This window comes from Aulostomus chinensis, chromosome 4 (assembly GCF_037954235.1).
Source record: "Aulostomus chinensis isolate RoL2024-O1b breed Wild chromosome 4, RoL_Achi_v1.0, whole genome shotgun sequence".
Lineage (NCBI taxonomy): Eukaryota > Metazoa > Chordata > Actinopteri > Syngnathiformes > Aulostomidae > Aulostomus > Aulostomus chinensis.
Window position 1 is genome coordinate 7,759,931 of NC_141323.1, and position 20,070 is coordinate 7,780,000.

General features: G+C 47.7%; 1 protein-coding gene across 7 annotated transcripts in view; it reads right to left on the minus strand.

Moving 5' to 3' along the window:
* LOC147262498 (pleckstrin homology domain-containing family A member 5-like) overlaps positions 1 to 20,070 on the minus strand; it is a 98,115-nt gene that overhangs the window by 26,210 nt on the left and 51,835 nt on the right. For 4 of the 7 annotated variants that reach the window (XM_086201417.1, XM_086201419.1, XM_086201421.1 and 1 more), the window contains exons 4-10: positions 9,383 to 9,466; positions 7,648 to 7,701; positions 3,408 to 3,570; positions 1,784 to 1,888; positions 1,355 to 1,427; positions 238 to 338; positions 10 to 125 (exon numbers count right to left, since the gene is read on the minus strand). In XM_086201417.1, coding sequence (XP_086057543.1) covers positions 10 to 125; positions 238 to 338; positions 1,355 to 1,427; positions 1,784 to 1,888; positions 3,408 to 3,570; positions 7,648 to 7,701; positions 9,383 to 9,466 — 696 coding nt within the window. Of the gene's footprint in view, positions 1 to 9; positions 126 to 237; positions 339 to 1,354; positions 1,428 to 1,783; positions 1,889 to 3,407; positions 3,571 to 7,647; positions 7,702 to 9,382; positions 9,467 to 17,711; positions 17,864 to 20,070 lie in introns of those variants that run through there. The other 3 variants (XM_086201423.1, XM_086201418.1, XM_086201422.1) reach the window with 2 other exon arrangements.

Here is a 20,070-nt window from a genome sequence, read left to right on the forward strand (position 1 = left end):
TGTGTTTACCTTCTGATTGGCTCAGAGTGGACGAGGGCAGCATCTGTCATGACCTTCATCCAGGACTCCATGTCTTTCGCCGTGTCAGAGCAGAAATAGTACGTGCGCATGTTAGGGTGGGTGGCCTGGCAGTGGACACACAGAGACAACAGTGTGAGGACAATCTTGACCTCCAGCTGCCAGTGGGGGGTCCTTACATCATGACATTTACATCACCATCGGGGCAGGTGGCCTCACCTTGAATGCGTACTTTCTGCTGATGTGGTCGTCCACTGACAGCATGGAGATGTGGAAGCTGGGCAGCAGGATGCTTCCCAGGATGCTCTCCTCTTTGTCATCTACAGCCAGGGCGACAGTTCAGGGTGGTGAGTACAACATGACTCTTCTACCTCCTCCATCTCTCCTACATCCTCCAGCTCCTCTAATTTCCACCTCCTCTACCACTTCTTGCCTCCTCCAGCTCCCCAAACTCTCCAAGTCGTCTAACTCCTCTCTCCTCCAACCTCTACCTCTCCTATCCCCTCCAGCGCCTCCACCTCCTCTGCTAGTGTTTGAACAGTTTTCCACCCCAACACAGCCCAGTGGTAGTATCACTGGGCTGTGTTGGGGTCTGAAACAGTCCTGCACCTCTGCAGAACTCTGGAACCGACCAGACACAGATGGTGTCTGCCGTCTCGCTCTGAGAGCTCAAGGGATTCCTGCTCAGGAGATGCTGCATCTTCAAACCTGCAGAGGAAGCTCTACCCAGGAAGGAGCCTCCTGCTGCAGCATCCACCAACATCACCTGTCACTCCTCTCAGTCTGTTTGTGCGTGTCTTTGGATCTCAATAACTGAGTAGCAGGGAGGCTGGAGGAGCATCAGGCTCAGACAGAACAAACAGCAGAACTCTGGAGGATCTGGAGGTTGCTGCTGCTGCTGCCTTCAGTTTGCCACACCAGGCTATGCTGAACACAGAAAGGTGATTCTGCTGTGCTCTGATTCTTGGTGCAGGTAATTTTTTTGTATCAGTAAATATAGACCAGAATGGAGGAGTGTGTAACGCCTTCATGGCGGCGGCTCACAGCTCTTGTGCTACGCAGCTTCTACACTTGGAAATATGAAGAAGAGAGAAATAAAGAAGGTTGAGGAAAGTGGGAGTGAGCAGGGATGGAGGCTCATTCATGCGGTCGCTCTCTCGCCTTCAGCTGCAGTGGAGAGACACTCCAGGACCTCACCTGCTGCTGACGTTAGGCTTGTTTGGTTTTGGGTTGAACTTTTGTAGTTTACACAACTGAATATCATCAACACACACACACAGTGATATGAACTTTGGTGTGTGTGTGTGTGTGTTTGTGCACGCGCACGTGTTATTACCACGGTAGTAGAAGAGGCACATATCTGACAAAACGAACCACCTCTTCTTCCATAACTTCATGCCTGTGCTGTCCTGCGGAGGTAAAAGGTCAAGACCACGAGTCAGTCAGGAAAACTACAGTATTATAGTGAACAATAAAGTCTCTCTCTCTCTCTGACACACTCTGACACACACACACACACACACACACACACACACACACACACACACACACACACACACACACACTGAGTCCAGCGGTGGGTGGTGGTGGTAAGAACCGGCCCATGGTGGAAACCGCCTGAGCCTCGTCTACATCTTTTTTCTAACTCTGGACGGAGCCGCGAGTCATGACACTGATCATTTTATGACATGCTGTGTAATTTACAACCTGCAGGTGTGTTCATGTCTGCTGTTCTCCACAGGTAAGAACATGAGCTTGTTTCTACCTGTTTGTAAAGCCAGGTGCTCTTCACCACCGGGGCGTTGGGGTTCCTTTTGATAGAGTTGGATCTCTTGCCAAAGTTGTGGACTTTTTTGGAAGACCTAGAAGGCTGTTGAAGCACACAAACAGAAAATAAACGTGACACTGTACACTTATACACCACTTGACAGTGTACAGGGCAGATATGCCCATTGGAATGACTATTGAATTAAATATCTGTTAACTCTGATAAAACACTAGAAAGCAGGACAACTGCAGAGCTATGGAGAGACAGAAACCCCCATAATCTCAGCACAACAGTGGAACATGACAAGTGTTTGAGGCATTGGTTGTAGAGAAGCTTGTACACAGAAACCACAGCTTTCCCAGGAGCTATAAAAAGCAGCAACACGCCTTCAGCTCATTAAAGGAAGCATATTTCCTCTCCGAAACATCACATCTCACTCATGCAGCAGAGAATCTTTGAGTTTACAGGTTCTTTCAAAGAACCTCTGAGACTGTTTGGAAGCCTGACAATGTCACTGATGAATTGACTTGTCTGTTCCTCCTCCTAGTCTCCCATGTCCTCTGGGGAAGCCTCTGTAAATGTGCTAAAATATCTTAGAATCTTAATTTGAATAAGACGAACAGGGTTAAATGTCCAGGGGTCTTGGTGGCTCTTTACCTCTGTCAGACAGGCATGAAGAGTCACGACTCACCAAGTCTACGTTTAACTGAGTATGTGAACACGTGCTGGGTTGACCTACATGTGTTTCGGTCTCCTTTGTCAGCTCCTCCTGCATACAAACTTATTTACTTGCTTTGTTTGAGCCAGAAGTTACATTCAAGGCAGCTGAATAATTTAAAGTGCAAAATCTCATCAGCTTCTTCACAGTAGCTCTGACCTTTTTCCCTCAGCGGCATCTTCTCCAGGCAGTTCTTCTCTGAGGGGTTAGTGGATGCCAACAAGCTAGGCCATGAATAATGAATCCTCATCAATACATGAAGCTGCAGTGCTCCAGTGTCTTAGAGCCAGTGTAAGCAAAGTAACACATCACTTATTCATCAGAGCATGGAGCCTCCTGTTTGAGCTACATCTACACACATTTAGTCCCTCTGTGTGTGTGTGTTTGAGTCATTTAGAAACAGACTCACTCTTCACATGTGACCTGTGCACGCTAACATGACAAAGCAGTTGATTAACCATCTTTTACTTTGATTTGAAATGATAAATTATGACTCAACTTGGTCACGCTGCAGCGTGCTAACACTTCCTCAGTAGCACTTCAAAAGAATCACAATTGATTGGAATGTAATTGGTTTTATCTGATGACAGATGAAAATGAGCCACGATGAACCGAGTCATCACGATTCATGGTGAGAGAAGCGTGGACGTCTCCCACACGTTTCACTGTGGCCTTTCATGTGTTTGCCTGGTGAATCTCGCCGTTGTCCCAAACACGGCAGACCGTAAGCACACGTTCACTGGACTCGTCAGAACAGCTCCCCGCAGCCAAGTTGGTGGTGAATGTAAATGAAGCGTATTTGACTTCAACTGTGATCGCTGCTGTTTGATACATTTTAGTGTGAGTTCACCTTCTGAGTGTTGAGGGGGCTCTCTGGCTTTCTCCTGCAGATGAAATACTGACCCGTGTAGCGGAGGTGGAGGTGCTGACAGTGGTGACAGGGCTCCCAGGGAAGGTGCTGTAGTCGGAGCCACCGGTGTAGTTGGATGCCTCGCTCATGGTGCTCATGGGACGCTCCTTCTTCTCACTGCTGCTTTCCTGGTCCGATGGAGTTTTGGGAGCCGGCCTGCCAAAGACAACCAGACCATAACCAAGGTCAACAGGAGAAACTCAGACAGCAGATTCATCAGAGTGGCTTCTGACAGCTCTGTCAGGACAAAGCTGCTGGGGACGCAAAGGTTAGAAAGAGGAAAACGGGACAGACACAAAAGATGATGGACATCAGTTCAGATGGTACGTGGTCATCACTGCCATTGAAGTACGACTATCACGATTACTGAGTGGAAGAAGGAGGCTTTCATCAGTTAACCATGTCCTGGATTACCTATTCCAAGTTAACTTGACAAAAAATGTGTCATTGGAGGGGTCCAGTAGCCTGAAGGGGTGGAGTCAGGTGGCCTGAGGGGGTGGAGTCTTCAGGTAATTTTGAATGTCATCTTTAATACTAGGTCAGCACAGTGGTGCAGCGGTGAGCACCTCCCAGCAAGAAGGTTGTGGTTGGAGCCCCGGCTGGAGCACGGGGTGCATGGATGGATGGACGGATGATGAGTGGATGATTGGATGATGGATGGATGGATGGATGATGGATGGACGGATGATGGATGGATGATTGGATGATGGATGGATGATTGGATGGATGAATGGATGGACGGACGATGAGTGGATGATTGGATGATGGATGGATGATTGGATGGATGGATGGATGGACGGATGATGAGTGGATGATTGGATGATGGATGATGAGTGGATGATGGATGGATGGATGGACGGATGATGAGTGGATGATGGATGGATGGATGGACGGATGATGAGTGGATGATTGGATGATGGATGGATGGATGATGGATGGATGATTGGATGATGGATGGACGGATGGATGATTGGATGATGGATGGATGGATGATGGATGGATGATGATGGATGGATGCTTGGATGGATGGATGGATGATGGATGGATAATGGATGGATGATGGATGGATGATGGATGGATGGATGATGGATGGATGATGGATGGACGGATGATGGATGGATGATTGGATGATGGATGGATGGATAATGGATGGATGATTGGATGGTGATGGATGATTGGATGATGGATGGATGATGGATGGACGGATGATGGATGGATGGATGGATGATGGATGATGGATGGATGATGGATGGTGATGGGTGGATGGACGGATGGATGATTGGATGGATGATGGATGGATGGATGATGGATGGTGATGGATGGATGGATGATGGATGGGTAGATGGATGGATGATAGATGGATGGATGATGGATGGTGATGGATGGATGGATGATGGATGGGTAGATGGATGGATGATAGATGGATGATGGATCTTGTTACACACTCAAACACTCATTACACAATGCAGAGACACTTGTTACACACCCAATAGAGCCTTTTAGTTACAGCCACAAAAACTCACTCTATCATCTGTGAGACAGTGAGGTATTTGGGGATCATGATGCACATCTTTGTTGTCTAACTAAAAGCTATTCAAGCAATCATACAAACAAACACACAAACAGTCAAAGATCCTTAGTGAGTCACAGCAGCCTGGCAGTCAGGGTTTCAGGTTACAAAACATTCTTTGTGGAATAGTTTTCTGCTGAGCAGCAAGATTTACAGCTTCAAATCTCCTATATTGTGTGTGTGTGTGTAGGTATTTAGCTTTTAGCTAACAGTGAGCTTCGTGCCAGGGGCTGATGTTGTTGGCAAACAAACTGAGACAGAGGAGAGGCCTTCACTTTCCTCCAGTCACAAGAGTCCTAAATTTCACTCTCTCACACACACACACACTCATCAGGATGCGTATCCTCTGTGTACCCGTCACAGTAACGCACTACATCTTCATCTCATCTGTGACAGAGGAACCGAGAGCAGCAACACGGTGTGAGTGAGAGTAGATTCACAGGTGGGAATGGCCAGCTGGTCTCCACACTTGGATGGACCTGTCAGGTTCCATCCTGGAACAGATCAGCATCGCCTGTGTTAATTAATGTTCACTGCTTTGCAGACGACACTCAGCTGAACTCATCAATGATCCACATGGAACAAACCAGCTGACTGAACTGGAGGCCTGTCTGAAGGACAGGAAACATGGAGGACCATCATTTCCTTTATTAAACTCTGATCAACTGAAGTTCTTGTGCTGGGCCCAAACACCTGAGGACCACCTGATCTGATGAGACAGGTACCCTGGATGGCATCACCCTGGCCCCCAGCACCACCGTAGGAACCTAGCAGTTCTCTTTGACCAGGATCCTTCAACTCCCACCTTCAACAAATCTCCAGGACGCCTTCTTCCATCTACGTAACATCGCTAAGATCAGACACATCCTGGCTCAAGAAGATGCAGAAAAACTAGTCCCTGCTTTTGTCACTTCCAGGCTGGATTACTGCACCTCCCTCCTCCCAGGCTGGACTAATAAGTCCCTAAAGACTCTCCAGCTGGTCCAGAACGCTGCTGCCCCCCTGACTAGAACTGGTAGCAGAGACCAGGTCTCTCCTGGACTGCTTCTCTGCATGGCTCCCTGTCAGATTCAGAACAGAATTTAAAATTCTCCTTCTCCCATCAAAGTCCTCAACAATCAGGATCCTTCATCCCTGACAGAGCTCCTCGTCCCCTATGATCCAGCTAGAACCCTTCACTCCCAGGATGCAGGGTTCCTGCTGGTTCCTAGAGTTCTAACAGTAGAATGGAGCCAGAGCCTTCAGCTATCAGGCTCCCCTCCTGTGGAGCCGTCTCCCAGTTTCAGTCCAGGACCCAGACCCCCTCTCTAGGTTTAAGAGCAGACTTAAGACCTCCTTGTTGATCAGGTTTATAGTCAGGACTGCTTAGGCTGGCCCTTAGATCTGCTGCTATAGGCTCAGACTGCTGGGATCTCCCATGATGCACTGGGCTTCTCTCTCCTCCTCCTGTCCTCAGACGTGTTACTAACTCCTCTTCTTCTCCCCTCATCCCAGATCCTGGTGCTGCTGGAGGAGGCTCCAGACCTGAAGAGGCTCCAGCTGCCACCCGTAGCTCCACCTGCTCACGTCCCCGTCTGTCCATCAGTCTCTCCTCCTTTCTCTCTCTCTCTTTATCTCTGTCCCTCTCTTTCCTTCTGTCTCTCTGTCTTCCTCCATTCTCTGTCTTTGTCTCTGTCCATCAGTCTCTCCTCCTTTCTCTCTCTCTTTATCTCTGTCCCTCTCTTTCCTTCTGTCTCTCTGTCTTCCTCCATTCTCTGTCCTTGTCTCTGTCCTGCTCTCTCTCCGTCCCCACTGATCCTGGATCTGCTCGACATTCCTGCCTGTTAAAAGGAAGGTTTTCGTCACTGCTGTTGCAGGATGTGCTGCTGATGGAGAATTGTTGGGTGGAGGTTCATTGAAGGAGTGGTTCTAGACCTGCTCTACCTGTAAAGTGTCATGAGAGAACTTTTGTTGTGATTTGGCGCTACTGAAATAAAATTGACTTGACTTGACTGTGTTGAAGGTGAACCTCTGACAGACGGAATCCTCCTTGGATATTTTGGGTTGTAATGATTGAGTTGCAGGACTAGAACCCTGCTGACGTGCCGGTGTCACAGTCTTACATGTTCTCCTCATTTCACAGCTAATTCAAAGTCAACTGACTGGCTTCAGATGTTGGTTTGGTTAGATTTTAGTTTTTTTTCTGAGAGGAGAGCACGTTTCCTGCTGTATGCTGAATATTTTTAAAGTGTTATTCATCAGTCAGCTCATACCAGGGGGCAGCCAGCCCCCCATGGGAGACAGGCTGGTTTGAGAAATGATGTTCTTCTTTAGTGAACAGTAAATAAATCATCCGTGCTGGCCTATGTTCTGTTCACTGTTCTCGAGACTTTGCAGGAATGTGGACCAAATGAAAGATTAGTTGGCGAAATCCTGCAGGTCAGACTGTGTGGCTTGGATCTACTAAACCTGACATCAGTGTAGACCAGGACCACCTACTGGACCTACTCCTGGACCAAAGACCTCGCCACAGTTGCTCGCCTTCCATGTGGGACAAGACTGAAACAGATGTTGGTAGTGATCTTCTGATCTGACAGGTCAAGATGTTGGTGTTGTTGTTAATAGACAGAGAAGATGGCGAGTTAGTGCTGCGAGCGTGAGGCTGCTGATCCGGAGACGATTACCTGCTGAGAGCCTCTAGCGGCATGTCAGGGTGGACAAGCTTTCCACAACTCACACTGGAAGTAGAACACAGAATGATAAGATGATAAGAACTCAAATAATGACCTTAAAACTAAATGTTATCATGAAACATAAAATCAGTTATGACACGATAAACCCAACTAACGGGTGAATGAAGACATTGGCCTGATAGTTCTTCACGGCTGGTTGTTGGACTGCAGGAGGCTGCACTGACTGACCATCAGCAACGGTCCGCTTCAGGGCCACACAGGACTGATCACCTAGAACCAGTTCTGCTGCTCTATCAGCCCACACATTTTTGTTTTTATTTAAAGGCAACATGATGTTGCTGTGTCTCTCGGTATGGAAGTGCATGATGAGGTGACAAAGGAAATCTGAATATGAATCTGTTTGTGAGACATGAGCAGCCTGGACAGGAGGGCAGCAACCTCTCCTTGCTGAGGTCAGCAGTAGGTCACAGGTTTACATCTGAACCTGAAGTCAAAAGACCTTGAAATCTCTGGTGCAATGACATTTGGAAGATGTTGGATTTTGGTGAACATCACAAATTAAATCACATAAAAATGCTACCGTCAATACTGGTCACAAGTAAACGTCCTGAAGGGTAGTGATGAAATGATTCCTGCCAGTCAGCAAGAGGATGACACATGACTATCAGAAAAAGAAGAGAGAAAGAAAGAAGCTGAGGAGCTCAACATTAGTGAGTTGAATGTAAATAGTCTTTAACAACAGATCTCCTGCTCAGTGCGACGTCGGGAGGCTGACTGACTTCCAGGGAAATGCCTCAGGCACCAGGAGCTCCAGACAGAAGGGGAGTGGGGGGGGGGGGGGCATCAAGGCAAAGGAACGAGAGAGCTTAAAGAGCCCCTCTGGACATGTTGGAAGAGTGTGGAAAACACTCAGTACTTGGACTATTAACTCCCTGTTCATGTCTTTAACCCATAAAAAAGTTAAATCATCTTAGGAGTACAGTTGCTCTTCCTCATGATGGAGGAGGAGGGGGAGGGGACTTTAGGGACAAGTCATCACATGCAGATTGATGGTGATGTCACAAAGGTGCATGAAGGCCACTTGAAATCAGATTTCAAAAGTCAACAGCTTGTTAGCCTGGATCAGTTGTGGACTCAACATGAGAGAACACAGAGCTACTGCGTCCAGAACGTCCAGACAGGAGGCACAAGAGGCTACGTTCTCTGAGAGAACAGCCATAAAGCAGTCAGTCGAAGAAAGGGCACTGAACAGTCCACCTACAGTCAAAGAGCCGTTGTAGAACAGTCATAGAAAGGTTGTAGAACAGTTAGAACAGCCGTGGAGCAGTCCATAGACCAGTCATACAGTCATCATAGAACTTCATAAAGTCAATCGAAGAAAAAGAGGAGAATGGACAACAGTCGTGGAACCCTAATAGAACAGTCAGAGAAGTGTAGGACGGTCTATCTGTGATGTCATCATGCAGCACCAGCTGTAGATGATGTCATGGGCAGGTGCATCCAACTTCCTCCTCTGCCTCAACTTGTCTTCCTCACAACTGCAGCTTTAGGCTCCCTGTGGTGGTCAGAACAGTTCTCTCTATTCTCTGGTTGTTGGTGTCTGGTGAAGAGTCAGTGAGCAAATCAACTGGCACACTGGACGTTCTGGACGAGAGACGGTTTGTGGTCCATCCCCAGATGTCTCCAGATCTACAAGGACCTTTCCAATCAGGCCAGAAACACTTACTGTTCATTGACGACAAAGATGCAGTTGTCTTGGGAGGGAATGCCAGACACCGGGTGCTTACAGGTCACCTTCCTCTCATTGTGACTGAAGGGAGGACAGAGAGACAGAAACGGAGAGAGACAGACAGACAGACAGATAGACAGAGAGGGGGGACAGAGAGAGGGAGAGGCAGACAGAGAGAGAGAAGACAAGAAGAGAAAGTGTTACAACACAACGTTCAAGAGTTCAACACAATATCACTCATGTCGACAGGAAAATATGAAAGTGCTTCTAACAAAAATAAAAGGGTAAACATGCAACAAAACACAAAAACACACACAGGCACACACACCTGATGCTAACCTCAGCACATCAACCCTCTGGCCTGGGACTTGTACTTTCACAGTACTTCAATCAACAAAAGACAGAAAACTCAGATTAAACTGCTTCTGAAGCTCCTGGGTCAGTGGAGGTCGTGTGTGTGTGTGTGTGTGTGTGAGAGAGAGTGTGCATGTGATTGCCTTGTGTGTGGCTTTATGCACGAGTGTGTGTGTGTGTGTGCCTGTTCCTGGCCAGAGATGAGAAGTCTGATCAGGGGCCGACACGTTTGTCACAGATCTGTCATCAGCGTGATGGCACCAGTCCAGATTCTTGTGCCGATGCGTGAACCTACTGCTTTAGGGTACATCAGCTCCATACCCGTGTAGTACTGTGTGGTTTACTACAACCTCTGCTACCCTTAAACACAATTCTGGCAACAACTACAAAGTACAGATATTCAAGAACACTCGTCTCAGCTTCAGGCCCTTCCCTGCCCCTCAGCTCCTACACAAACAAAACCTCGCGTTTTACTCTCAACAAAGAATCTTGATCCTCTGGGTCCGAAGTCCGAACCCTGGGATGTTTGACACACGTGGACCAGACTCACCTCAAAACGTCCCCTCAGTAAACAGATGCTGAGCCCATCAAGGATCGGGGCTCAGACCACTGATGCTCCACCTACCCGACAGCATACAGTGACAACCACTTCCTGTCACCTGACACCTCCCCCCAATGACAGTGGGATGACATCATAAATAACATTCATAAATTATTCATAAATCCCCCCCATCCCTTCGAAATGTCAGCTGATGTGAAATGTCATTAGTCATCTGCATGGACACAGGTGCTCCACTTGCTGTGTGTGTGTGTGTGTGTGTGTGTGTGTGTGTGTAGTTGAAATCTCTTTGCTCCCTGCAAAACAGCAGTCTGCCCTTCTGGCCAGGCCACTGACCTTTGAGAAAGGTCACCAGCATGACAGACCTCCCCATCCTCCCCCTGGACCCCTCCTCTTGCACAGGTTTTTTTCTAGAAAGCATCAAGAGTCAGAGGTGCGTATTTTTTCAGGAACCAGCAGAATTAACGTCCCTCCCTGTTGCTCTGCTTCTACCCTGCTAGCCATCTTCGCCAAGGATCAGGTGTTAGCGTGGATCAGCACTGTCAGCGTCTTCCTCCATTCGTGACAGCAACCCAGCGAGCGGCTGATGGGAACATTAAACACTATTGCTGGAACACTGGGATCAACAACCGATCAGTTGTTTTAGATTTGATAATCAATCACCTATAAAACACCTGAGCAACCTAGCGCAGAGGTGGGCAACCCTGTGCCATGGAGGGCCGTGTGGATGCAGGCTCTCCTTCCAACACTTCAACAGGTGATTCCACTGATTAACACTCCTCTGTGGCTGAAGGAGTGTTAATCAGTGGAATCACCTGTTGAAGTGTTGGGTTGGAAGGACAACCTGCATCCACACGGCCCTCCATGGCACAGGGTTGCCCACCCCTGACCTCGCACCTGTCCATCTTGTCTTGCAGTACCACATTCTTCCTCCAGAGGCAATAGTGAGTTGCACAAGTGCCTCAGCTGTGTCTACACCCACGGACAGTCACTCATTGATTGACAGAGTAAACTGAGAGTTTGACCTTCAGACTCATGCTGACAACATCGCGCTCGAGCATCTGATGTAATAAAAGGTGAATGTCTCTTCTTTGTCTTTTTTTCTTTCCTCCCATTTTGTCCCTGAGAAAACATCAGTGCTCGGTTGAAATCAGCTCCTGTAAGTTATGTAAGAGCAAACAGCCACTTGGAGGAGTGGATCCGCTCAAAGAACACCACTCGCTCCATCACTCTCAGCCTCTTCCTCCCATGTTGCTATTGGTAACTGCCACAGATTGTGCTTGTGGTGAAGGTCCCTGGAGTGCTATCAGCTGGGCAGACGATCAACCCAAAGAAACACTGGAGGAGAGGAAATCTATCCTCATTTCCTCTCCTCCATATTTCCATCATCTTCCTCATCATCACCATCAACTGTAGTCCCCAATGCCCACAGCCTCTCCAGCATAAAAGGCCAATGACATCACCCTCCTCCTGGCTTTTCGCCACAGGCCCATCCCACTTCCTGTACATTCTTACACTGGAGGGATTTGGCAGAGGAGTCCAGACCCGCCATTAGCAGCTATTACAGCTGCATAAGGACATCTGACTTCATGTTATTCACATTCAGGATGCATTAAAGGTGAACAACTTTCGCTTAGAATAACAATCATTTTTAAAGCCTCGTGCGGAAAGGTGTGTTATGGCAACATTGATGGGAACCCAAAATAAAGGGTTTGTTGGGGCTAACCATCTCAGACACACATATGCCAAGGGGGCAGACCTCCACTATCAACCCCAAACATGGAAGAATGAAAGTTTGCCGCCTCTACGACGGCGTTCCAGCAGTGATGCTCTGATATCATTTAGTCGGCGTTGAGGTTGGAAAAACAGGCTGACAGAAACTCGTCCCTGTCTTCCATGCTGTTGCTACTGCTACCAGAGATGGTCTACAAGCCTGAGATGCTTCACTCTGCTACTGCTTGACTTCGCCCATCATGTCTTTCCGGAGTGGTGCATCATGTAAAAAACAAAAACAAAAACCAGAAAGTCAACCCAGAAAGGTCTCATCACAGTGGGAACAGAATCACTGGGCTTTCACTCGTGGGTTTAGCCGGGCTTGGATTAACAGTCCAATTTTTCAAGTTTGGTCTTCAGAATGTCGTATATAAAAAGAAGTGTCTTGTTTCTAGTAGCTGAAAGCATCAAGCTGCAGAAGACTTTACTGTGGCATCAGATGTTCCTTTCACATACTAAAGGAACAGAAAAAGAGAAAGACAACATGAAAGCAGCTAATCAGATGAGAACATGTTCCCTTTACTACCTTTTACTACCTTCCACTACCCTGTACTACCTTCAACTATTCTCGACCACCCTCCACTACTCTCTACTAGGGTTGTCTCAATACTAAAATTTCAACATTTGCTTCAATACCATGGAAAAAACTTGATACTCAATACCATTTTCGATACCACAGCGGAAAAAAAGAAAAAATAAAAAGGCATAAATTTTTTTTTTTTAATAACATCTAGAAAATACAAACAATAAATAACACACAATAAATCTATTAACACATGTGGGTTAATAAGCGGCTGATGTGTGCGCCTGTCGGCATTTATCACAACTCAGGGCTCTCAAGTCTCACACATTCGCTGTGCGACGCACACATTTCAGTCACTTTCGGTCCTGGTGAGGTACATGTTGGTATAAAGCATGTAGTCCAGCTGATGCTAGGAAAAATAGTCGTCGATGAGTAGCCTACAACATAACACAGGGGTAGAGTGGCCGTCTAGCAACCAAAGGGTTGCTGGTTCGATCCTCGACCCTGGTGACCATGTCAAAGTGTCCTTGAGCGAGATACTGAACCCATAATAGCTCCTAATGCACCTTGCATGGCAGCCTCCACCATCAGTGTGTGTGTGAATGGGTGAATGAGACCACACTGTAAAGAGCTTTGAGTGCCGCTAAGGTAGAAAAGTGCTGTATAAAATTGAGTCAAATTGAGTCCACAACATCTCACACCCACAGACACGCTAACCTGAGAGCGCTGATCAGAACCACGATACATACTTCAGTGTTGAAATGGGAGATTTCCTGCCCCTCAGCTCAGGTGGGCTGTGTCCCTCAGGGGTTTGTCCAGTTGCTGTGCTACTTGACTGTCACCGCTGCCTGGTAGCAGAGCTTGCAAACAGGCCTGTTGATATCTTGGACTTCCCCTGACTGTCTGTGCAAAATACGTCCACACTTCGCTTTTGCTTTAACAGAATTGGTCATGAAGGTCCAGCAGTAGCTCTCGCCATTTTCTGCCAGCTCTGTCCTACGCACGCTGAGCTTCTAGTAAGGGGAGGAGCAGAGAGGTCGTCTGTGTGTAAATGATCACTTATACGAATACTAATTTTTAGTATTGCATAACATCTGGGTACCAATACTTTTGACAGCCCTACTCTCTACTACCCCCCACTACTCTCTACTACCCTCCACTACTCTCTTAAGTTTGACCAAACAAAGGGGGGCTGGAGTTAAGGGACCTCAAATATGAGACATGAGGCACCAAAAAGAAAGGCAGTGAGATGGCAAATCAGTTTGCGGGTTTTATTCTGCCAGACTTCCCCTTATTTCGCCATCTGGTTTTTCTGCAATTTTATACCAACAAAATATATAATCAACAATGGGATTCAAACAAGGTTCATTTTTAACATAAATACTCTTTACTATCATTAAACCATACTCTGCAAGATTCATATTTCATGTTTGCAAATAAGATCAAAATGGTGAAGCAAACAATAATCAAATCAATCAAATTATCTTTCAGCACAAAGGAACACTTACATTCGAAGCACTGGTAAACAAAGGTACACAGGTCTTGGCAGCTGGAGGCAAACAGAGCGTGTGGCTACCAGACTCTTTATAGAAGGCTTGATGAGAGTAAAATACCTCCACCTGTTGATGATTGCGTCAAGCCTGAGCAGGTGTGCGTGCCGCTGCTCTCAGAGCTCAGGGGTGTCAGAGCTGATATGGAGAATTTCAACATTGCCGCCCCCCAAAACTGGTTGCAGTTTTGGATCCATCGTCATGTCCGTCACTCATCCTCATCCTTGAGCTCAGGCAAAGGAACCTATCGTGCAACTGGTCAGAGGTAAGTTTGGGTATTGACCTTGACCTCGGCAGTTCTGACCTGACCATCTGGTCCACGGTGTGTTTGAATATCTCTTCCGATGGGCCATAGTGCACGAGGAAGCTGAGGATCCACAATCATCACCACCTTACCACACTCAAGGTTGTTGGTGTCAACGTTCCACTTAAGGCGTATTTGCAGGTTGGGTAGGTAATGGCGGATGAAGCTTGTCCAGAAATGATCAGTGAGTATTTGACTTTGACGCCAATATCTCTTTCCAATGAGCTCATCCTTGTCGTACACCACTTGAGGAAGTGAAGCATATCTCCACCCCATAAGGAGCATATTTGGAGTGACAGGGTCAGGGTCTGCTATGTCTGATGAGAAATATCCAAGGGGCTTGGCATTCCTGATGCCCTCAACCTCAACAAGGACAGTGAGCAAGACTGATTCAGGAACTGACTGGCAACCAAGAACAACTCGCAGTGCATCCTTGATTGATCGTATCTCCTCTCTTTCCCAGACTCCACCAAAATGTGGGGAAGCCGGAGGACTTAAGCGGAATGTGACTTGACTACCCTCCACTACTCCCTACTACCCCCCACTACTCTCTACTACCCTCCACTACTCCGTACTACCCCCAATACTCTCTACTACCCTCCACTACTCTCTACTACCCTCCACTACTCCCTACTACCCCCACTACTCTCTACTACCCTCCACTACTCCCTCCTACCCCCACTACTCTCTACTACCCTCCACTACTCCGTACTACCCCCACTACTCTCTATTACCCTCCACTACTCTCTACTACCCTCCACTACTCTCTACTACCCTCCACTACTCCCTACTACCCCCACTACTCTCTACTACCCTCCACTACTCCGTACTACCCCCACTACTCCCTATTACCCCCACTACTCTTTACTCCCCTCCACTCCTCTCTACTACCCTCCCATACTCTCTACAACCACGACATTGTACTACCCTCCCCTACTCTCTACTACCACTACTTTCTACTACCCTCCACTACTCTCTACTACCCTCCCCTACTCTCTACTACCACTACTTTCTACTAACCTCCCCTACTCTCTACTACCACTACTTTCTACTAACATCCACTACTCTCTACTACCCACCACTACTATCTACTACCCTCTCCTACTCTCTACTACCACTACTTTCTACTACCCTCCCCTACTCTCTACTACCCTCCACTACTCTCTACTACCCTCCCTACTCTCTACTACTCCCCCTACTCTCTATTCCCCCCCACTACTCTCTACTACTCTCCACAACTCTCAACTACTCTCCCCTACTCTCTCCTACCCTCCCCTATTCTCTACGACCACTACTTTCTAATACCCTCTGCGACTCTCTACTACCCTCTGCGACTCTCTACTACCCTCCACTACTCTCTATTCCCCCCACTACTCTCTACTACCCTCCACCACTCTCTACTACCCCCCACCACTCTCTACTCCCATCCACTACCCTCTACTACTCTATAATACCCTCCCCTACTCTCTACTACCCTCCCCTACTCTCTACGACCGCTACATTCTACTGCCTTCCACGACTCTGTAATACCCTCCCCTACTCTCTACTACCCCCACTACTCTCTACTACCCCCCACTACTCTCTATTCCCCCCACTACTCTCTCCTACCCTCCACCACTCTCTACTACCCTCCAGTCTCTAATCCCCTCCCCTATTCTCTACTGCCCTCCCCTATTCTCTACTACCACCACTCTCTCCTAACCTCTACCACTCTCTACTACCCCCACCACTCTCTCCTACCCTCCCCTACTCTCTACAACTCTCCCCTACTCTCGAACACCCTCCCCTATTCTCTACGACCACAACTTTTTACTACCCTCCACTACTCTCTACTATCCCCCACTACTCTTTATTCCCCCCCACTACTCTCTACTACCACCACTCTCTACTACCCCACTACTCTCTATTCCCCCCACTACTCTCTACTACCCTCCACCAATCTCTACTACCCTCCACCACCACGCTCTACTACCCTCCACCACTCTCTACTACCCTCCACCACTCGCTACTACCCTCCACCACTCGCTACTACCCTCCACCACTCTCTACTACCCCCCACCACTCGCTACTACCCTCCACCACTCGCTACTACCCCCCACCATTCTCTACTACCATCCACTACCCTCCACTACTCTCTACTACCCTCCACTACTCTCTACTACTCTCCCCTACTCTCTACTACCCTCCCCTACTCTCTACTACTCTCCCCTACTCTCTACTACCCTCCACCACTCTCTACTACCCCCACCACTCTCTACTACCCTCCCCTACTCTCTACTACCCCCACCACTCTCTACTACCCTCCCCTACTCTCTACTACCCTCCACTACTCTCTACTACTCTCCCCTACTCTCTACTACCCCCCACTACTCTCTCCTACCCTCCCCTACTCTCAACTACTATAATTAATCCCGTACACTGTGATGCTAAATTGAGCCCCCTTGAAAACTAGTAACTCAATTTGAATTTGATTAACATTCCTCCAACAATTTCCTGTCCATGTCCAACCGTGGACCCTTGCAGGTTCTGTCAGCAAAAGCTGCCTGGACATCGGGGCCTGACCAGGTAGGATGGAGCTGCCTCACCACTCATGCTGGTGTTCCTCTGGCTTTGTATGGTTGGTGAAGCACAGTTCAAGGCATCCATCAACTCAAATATGTCCAGCTTTCACTCAGCAGCCTCAAGCTTATTAGCTCCAACATGAAGTTCTCTAATCACATGATGTATGAGCCAGGGTCTGAGCAGGTAACACACATACAGGTGAGTTCCACTCATCAAGGACCACTCTTACTCATCAAAAACATCAAGCATCTGCTACTGCCATTGGTTCTCAACATGAAATTCCTTTCAACTGAAAACACACATGGGAAAACACAGCTATGCTCCAGGACACACACACACACACACACACACACACACACACACACACACACACACACACACACACACACACACACACACACACACCTCTCACTGCATTTCATATCTGCACATCATGTCCATCCAGCAGCTGTGAGGTAGCTGCACCTGTGAACCAGCCAGCGGAGACGACAGCCATGCTGATGCATTCGGCTGACATGGGGAGAGAATGCCCTGGCAACAGCCTGAGTGAATCTTGCATTGCCATCTACACACTCTGCCAGTAAATAAACACTCAGCATATGTTTCCCTGCATGGCACATTTCCCACCGTCTGCATACAAGCAAAATCCACACATAGTGGCAACAACAAGAGCCGTTAAAGTCCACAGCTTGTTGACTCACCGGAGGAAAGGTAGCAGAGTGAAGGAGGCGGACAGAGCAGCGGGAGGATGCCTGCCTCATCCCTGGGCTTCGCTGGGTGAAGGCAGCAGCAGCAGCAGCACTGCTACTGTGAGCACTGCTCACCCCCCACCCCAAGCTTTCTCTCTCTGCTCCTCCTGCACCACCACCACCACCGTGACTGTTATCACAGAGATGTGTCAAAGTGGTGAGGTATCCTGCATGATGAGGACGCAGCCGAGCACAGCAGGGGGAGGCTGAGCTGCTTGGGCTCCATGGAGACAGAGACATTTCATCTTTCTAGAAAATCTGACCCTCTTTGCTAACTAGCTTCAGAGGACTCATCCTCTATTAGTCAATCACTGATCATTGACTGATCGTTAGGGATTCGGACAGTCACAGGGAAGTTTGATCTACCCGATGCTGGGTTGAGAGTGTCTACGTGACGGCAGCTAGCTGAGACGCTATTCAACTCATTTTAGGAGACAGAGGGAAGCTGAATTAAAAACAAGCCCAAGTATAATCAGCCCAGAGGAGAAACTCCACCACTGCTGCCTCCATGACCTGAAAACGTCACAGCACAGAACTACAACAAAACACTGACACACTCTGCTTGACATTATTACCTTTAGTTTAGTTGCATGACCTTCCAGGAGGCGTTTGCACAATGTCATTGCAACACTGAAAGGCCTCCACCTAGCGTGTACATACATGTTCACTTCAGTTTGGCTTCTTCTTCTCTGAGGTCCTGTCGCCTGTTTCTGTATCATTCATCAGGCCAGCTGTCACTGGTGTGCAGGTGTAAAGGTTTAAAGGTGAGGCCTGTATATAACTCACCGTGAGTCATTCAGAGAGAGCAACAGTCCACACAGATGGTACAACCATGATCCCTCAGCCAGTCTCCCGGGTTCAATTCTGGTCCTCTGGTTGGGTGTAAACCTGAACCCTCCAGACGTGTCCGGTCACCATTTCATAGATGATTTAGGGCTGCTGATCAAAAATAATGCTCATCGGTTCTGGTTGTCTGTTGTGATGTGAGAAAGCAGGCGGAGGAAGCTACAGGGGGAGTCAGCTTTGATTAGCCCCCCAGTGTGTCCTGCGTAAGCGCTTCATTTGTTTCTGCTGCTGAAACTCCTTCTCAAGTGTGAATGAATGTCTAGTGTGATTCCAGCGCCTGTGGAGCGGGCTGGTATTTGATGCTGCCTCCCTTTCCCTCACTATCTCCAGGAATGATGTCCTGGGTGTGAAACTTTGAGAATCCACAGAATCATCGTTCATTAAACATGTATAGTTTGCTCCTGACCCAGCACCTCTGAGTGAATCGCTAGATCGCAGAGATGTCATATTAAAACTGATGCTATTTCAAACGCTTTTCCTGGCTGCTGTGACCAACAGTCTCCACAGGTTCTCCCTGCTGATATGAGCTGCTGCCTACCAATGGAGCCAATGAACCAACGTTTCATCATTGTCAACAGCTTTGAATGTGAACTCTGACTATTAATCCAGTTAAAGAGTGTTTTAGAGAAAAGCGTTTGAGGACTCTAGAGACATCGTTCTCATCATCATTCTTGCAGCTAAGCTAACTAGTAGACAGTCTTATGGTGGTGGTCTGGAGCTCTCCAATTCCCCCGGGAGGAAAGAGGGGCTGCAACTGACTCTGAACACGATGGACAACAAGCATATTTTCAAGAAAGTTGGCATGTTCCTTTTAGACAAAGACCAGACAAATGGAATCAAACCCACTGAAGAACACGGAAGGACAAACACAGATCATCAATGGGTACTTGGACAGTGTTTATATGTGTATGAATGTACTAGCACTGGTGATCGTCTCAGAGTCGATCCTGTTGTTCTGGGCTGCAGCGTCCTCAGCAACGCCAAGTCCTGAGAAAGACCCAGACAGGATTCACAGGAGAACAGGAAGCTCAAGCACATCTACACCCTCACAAATAAAACAAGAAAAATTGTATGTTTTGCAGATTTTTAAAAAGCATTTGACTCAATTGAGCATAATGATCTGATCCTGAAATTAACTGAAGTAGGAAAATTGACTACCTCATCAAAGCAAAGTAAAAAAGCAAGAAACCCATTCACATCTATTTTGATGAATTGGTAAACTCATGAGAGGAGTCATACCTGCTGTCTCTCCACCTTGCTGAAGCGCTACAACTGGATCACTCCTGGGCCCTGACAGTTAATCTGGGCCAGACTAGGATCATGACCATAGAACAAACACACAATTTCATTTATTTGGGACCAAACAGGAAATTTCGATCAGGCCTTGAATTCTAAGGGAGAAGGAGGAGGTCTTCAGACACAAATACACCCACTCGAATCAGGCTCAGAATATTCCAGGCCCGAC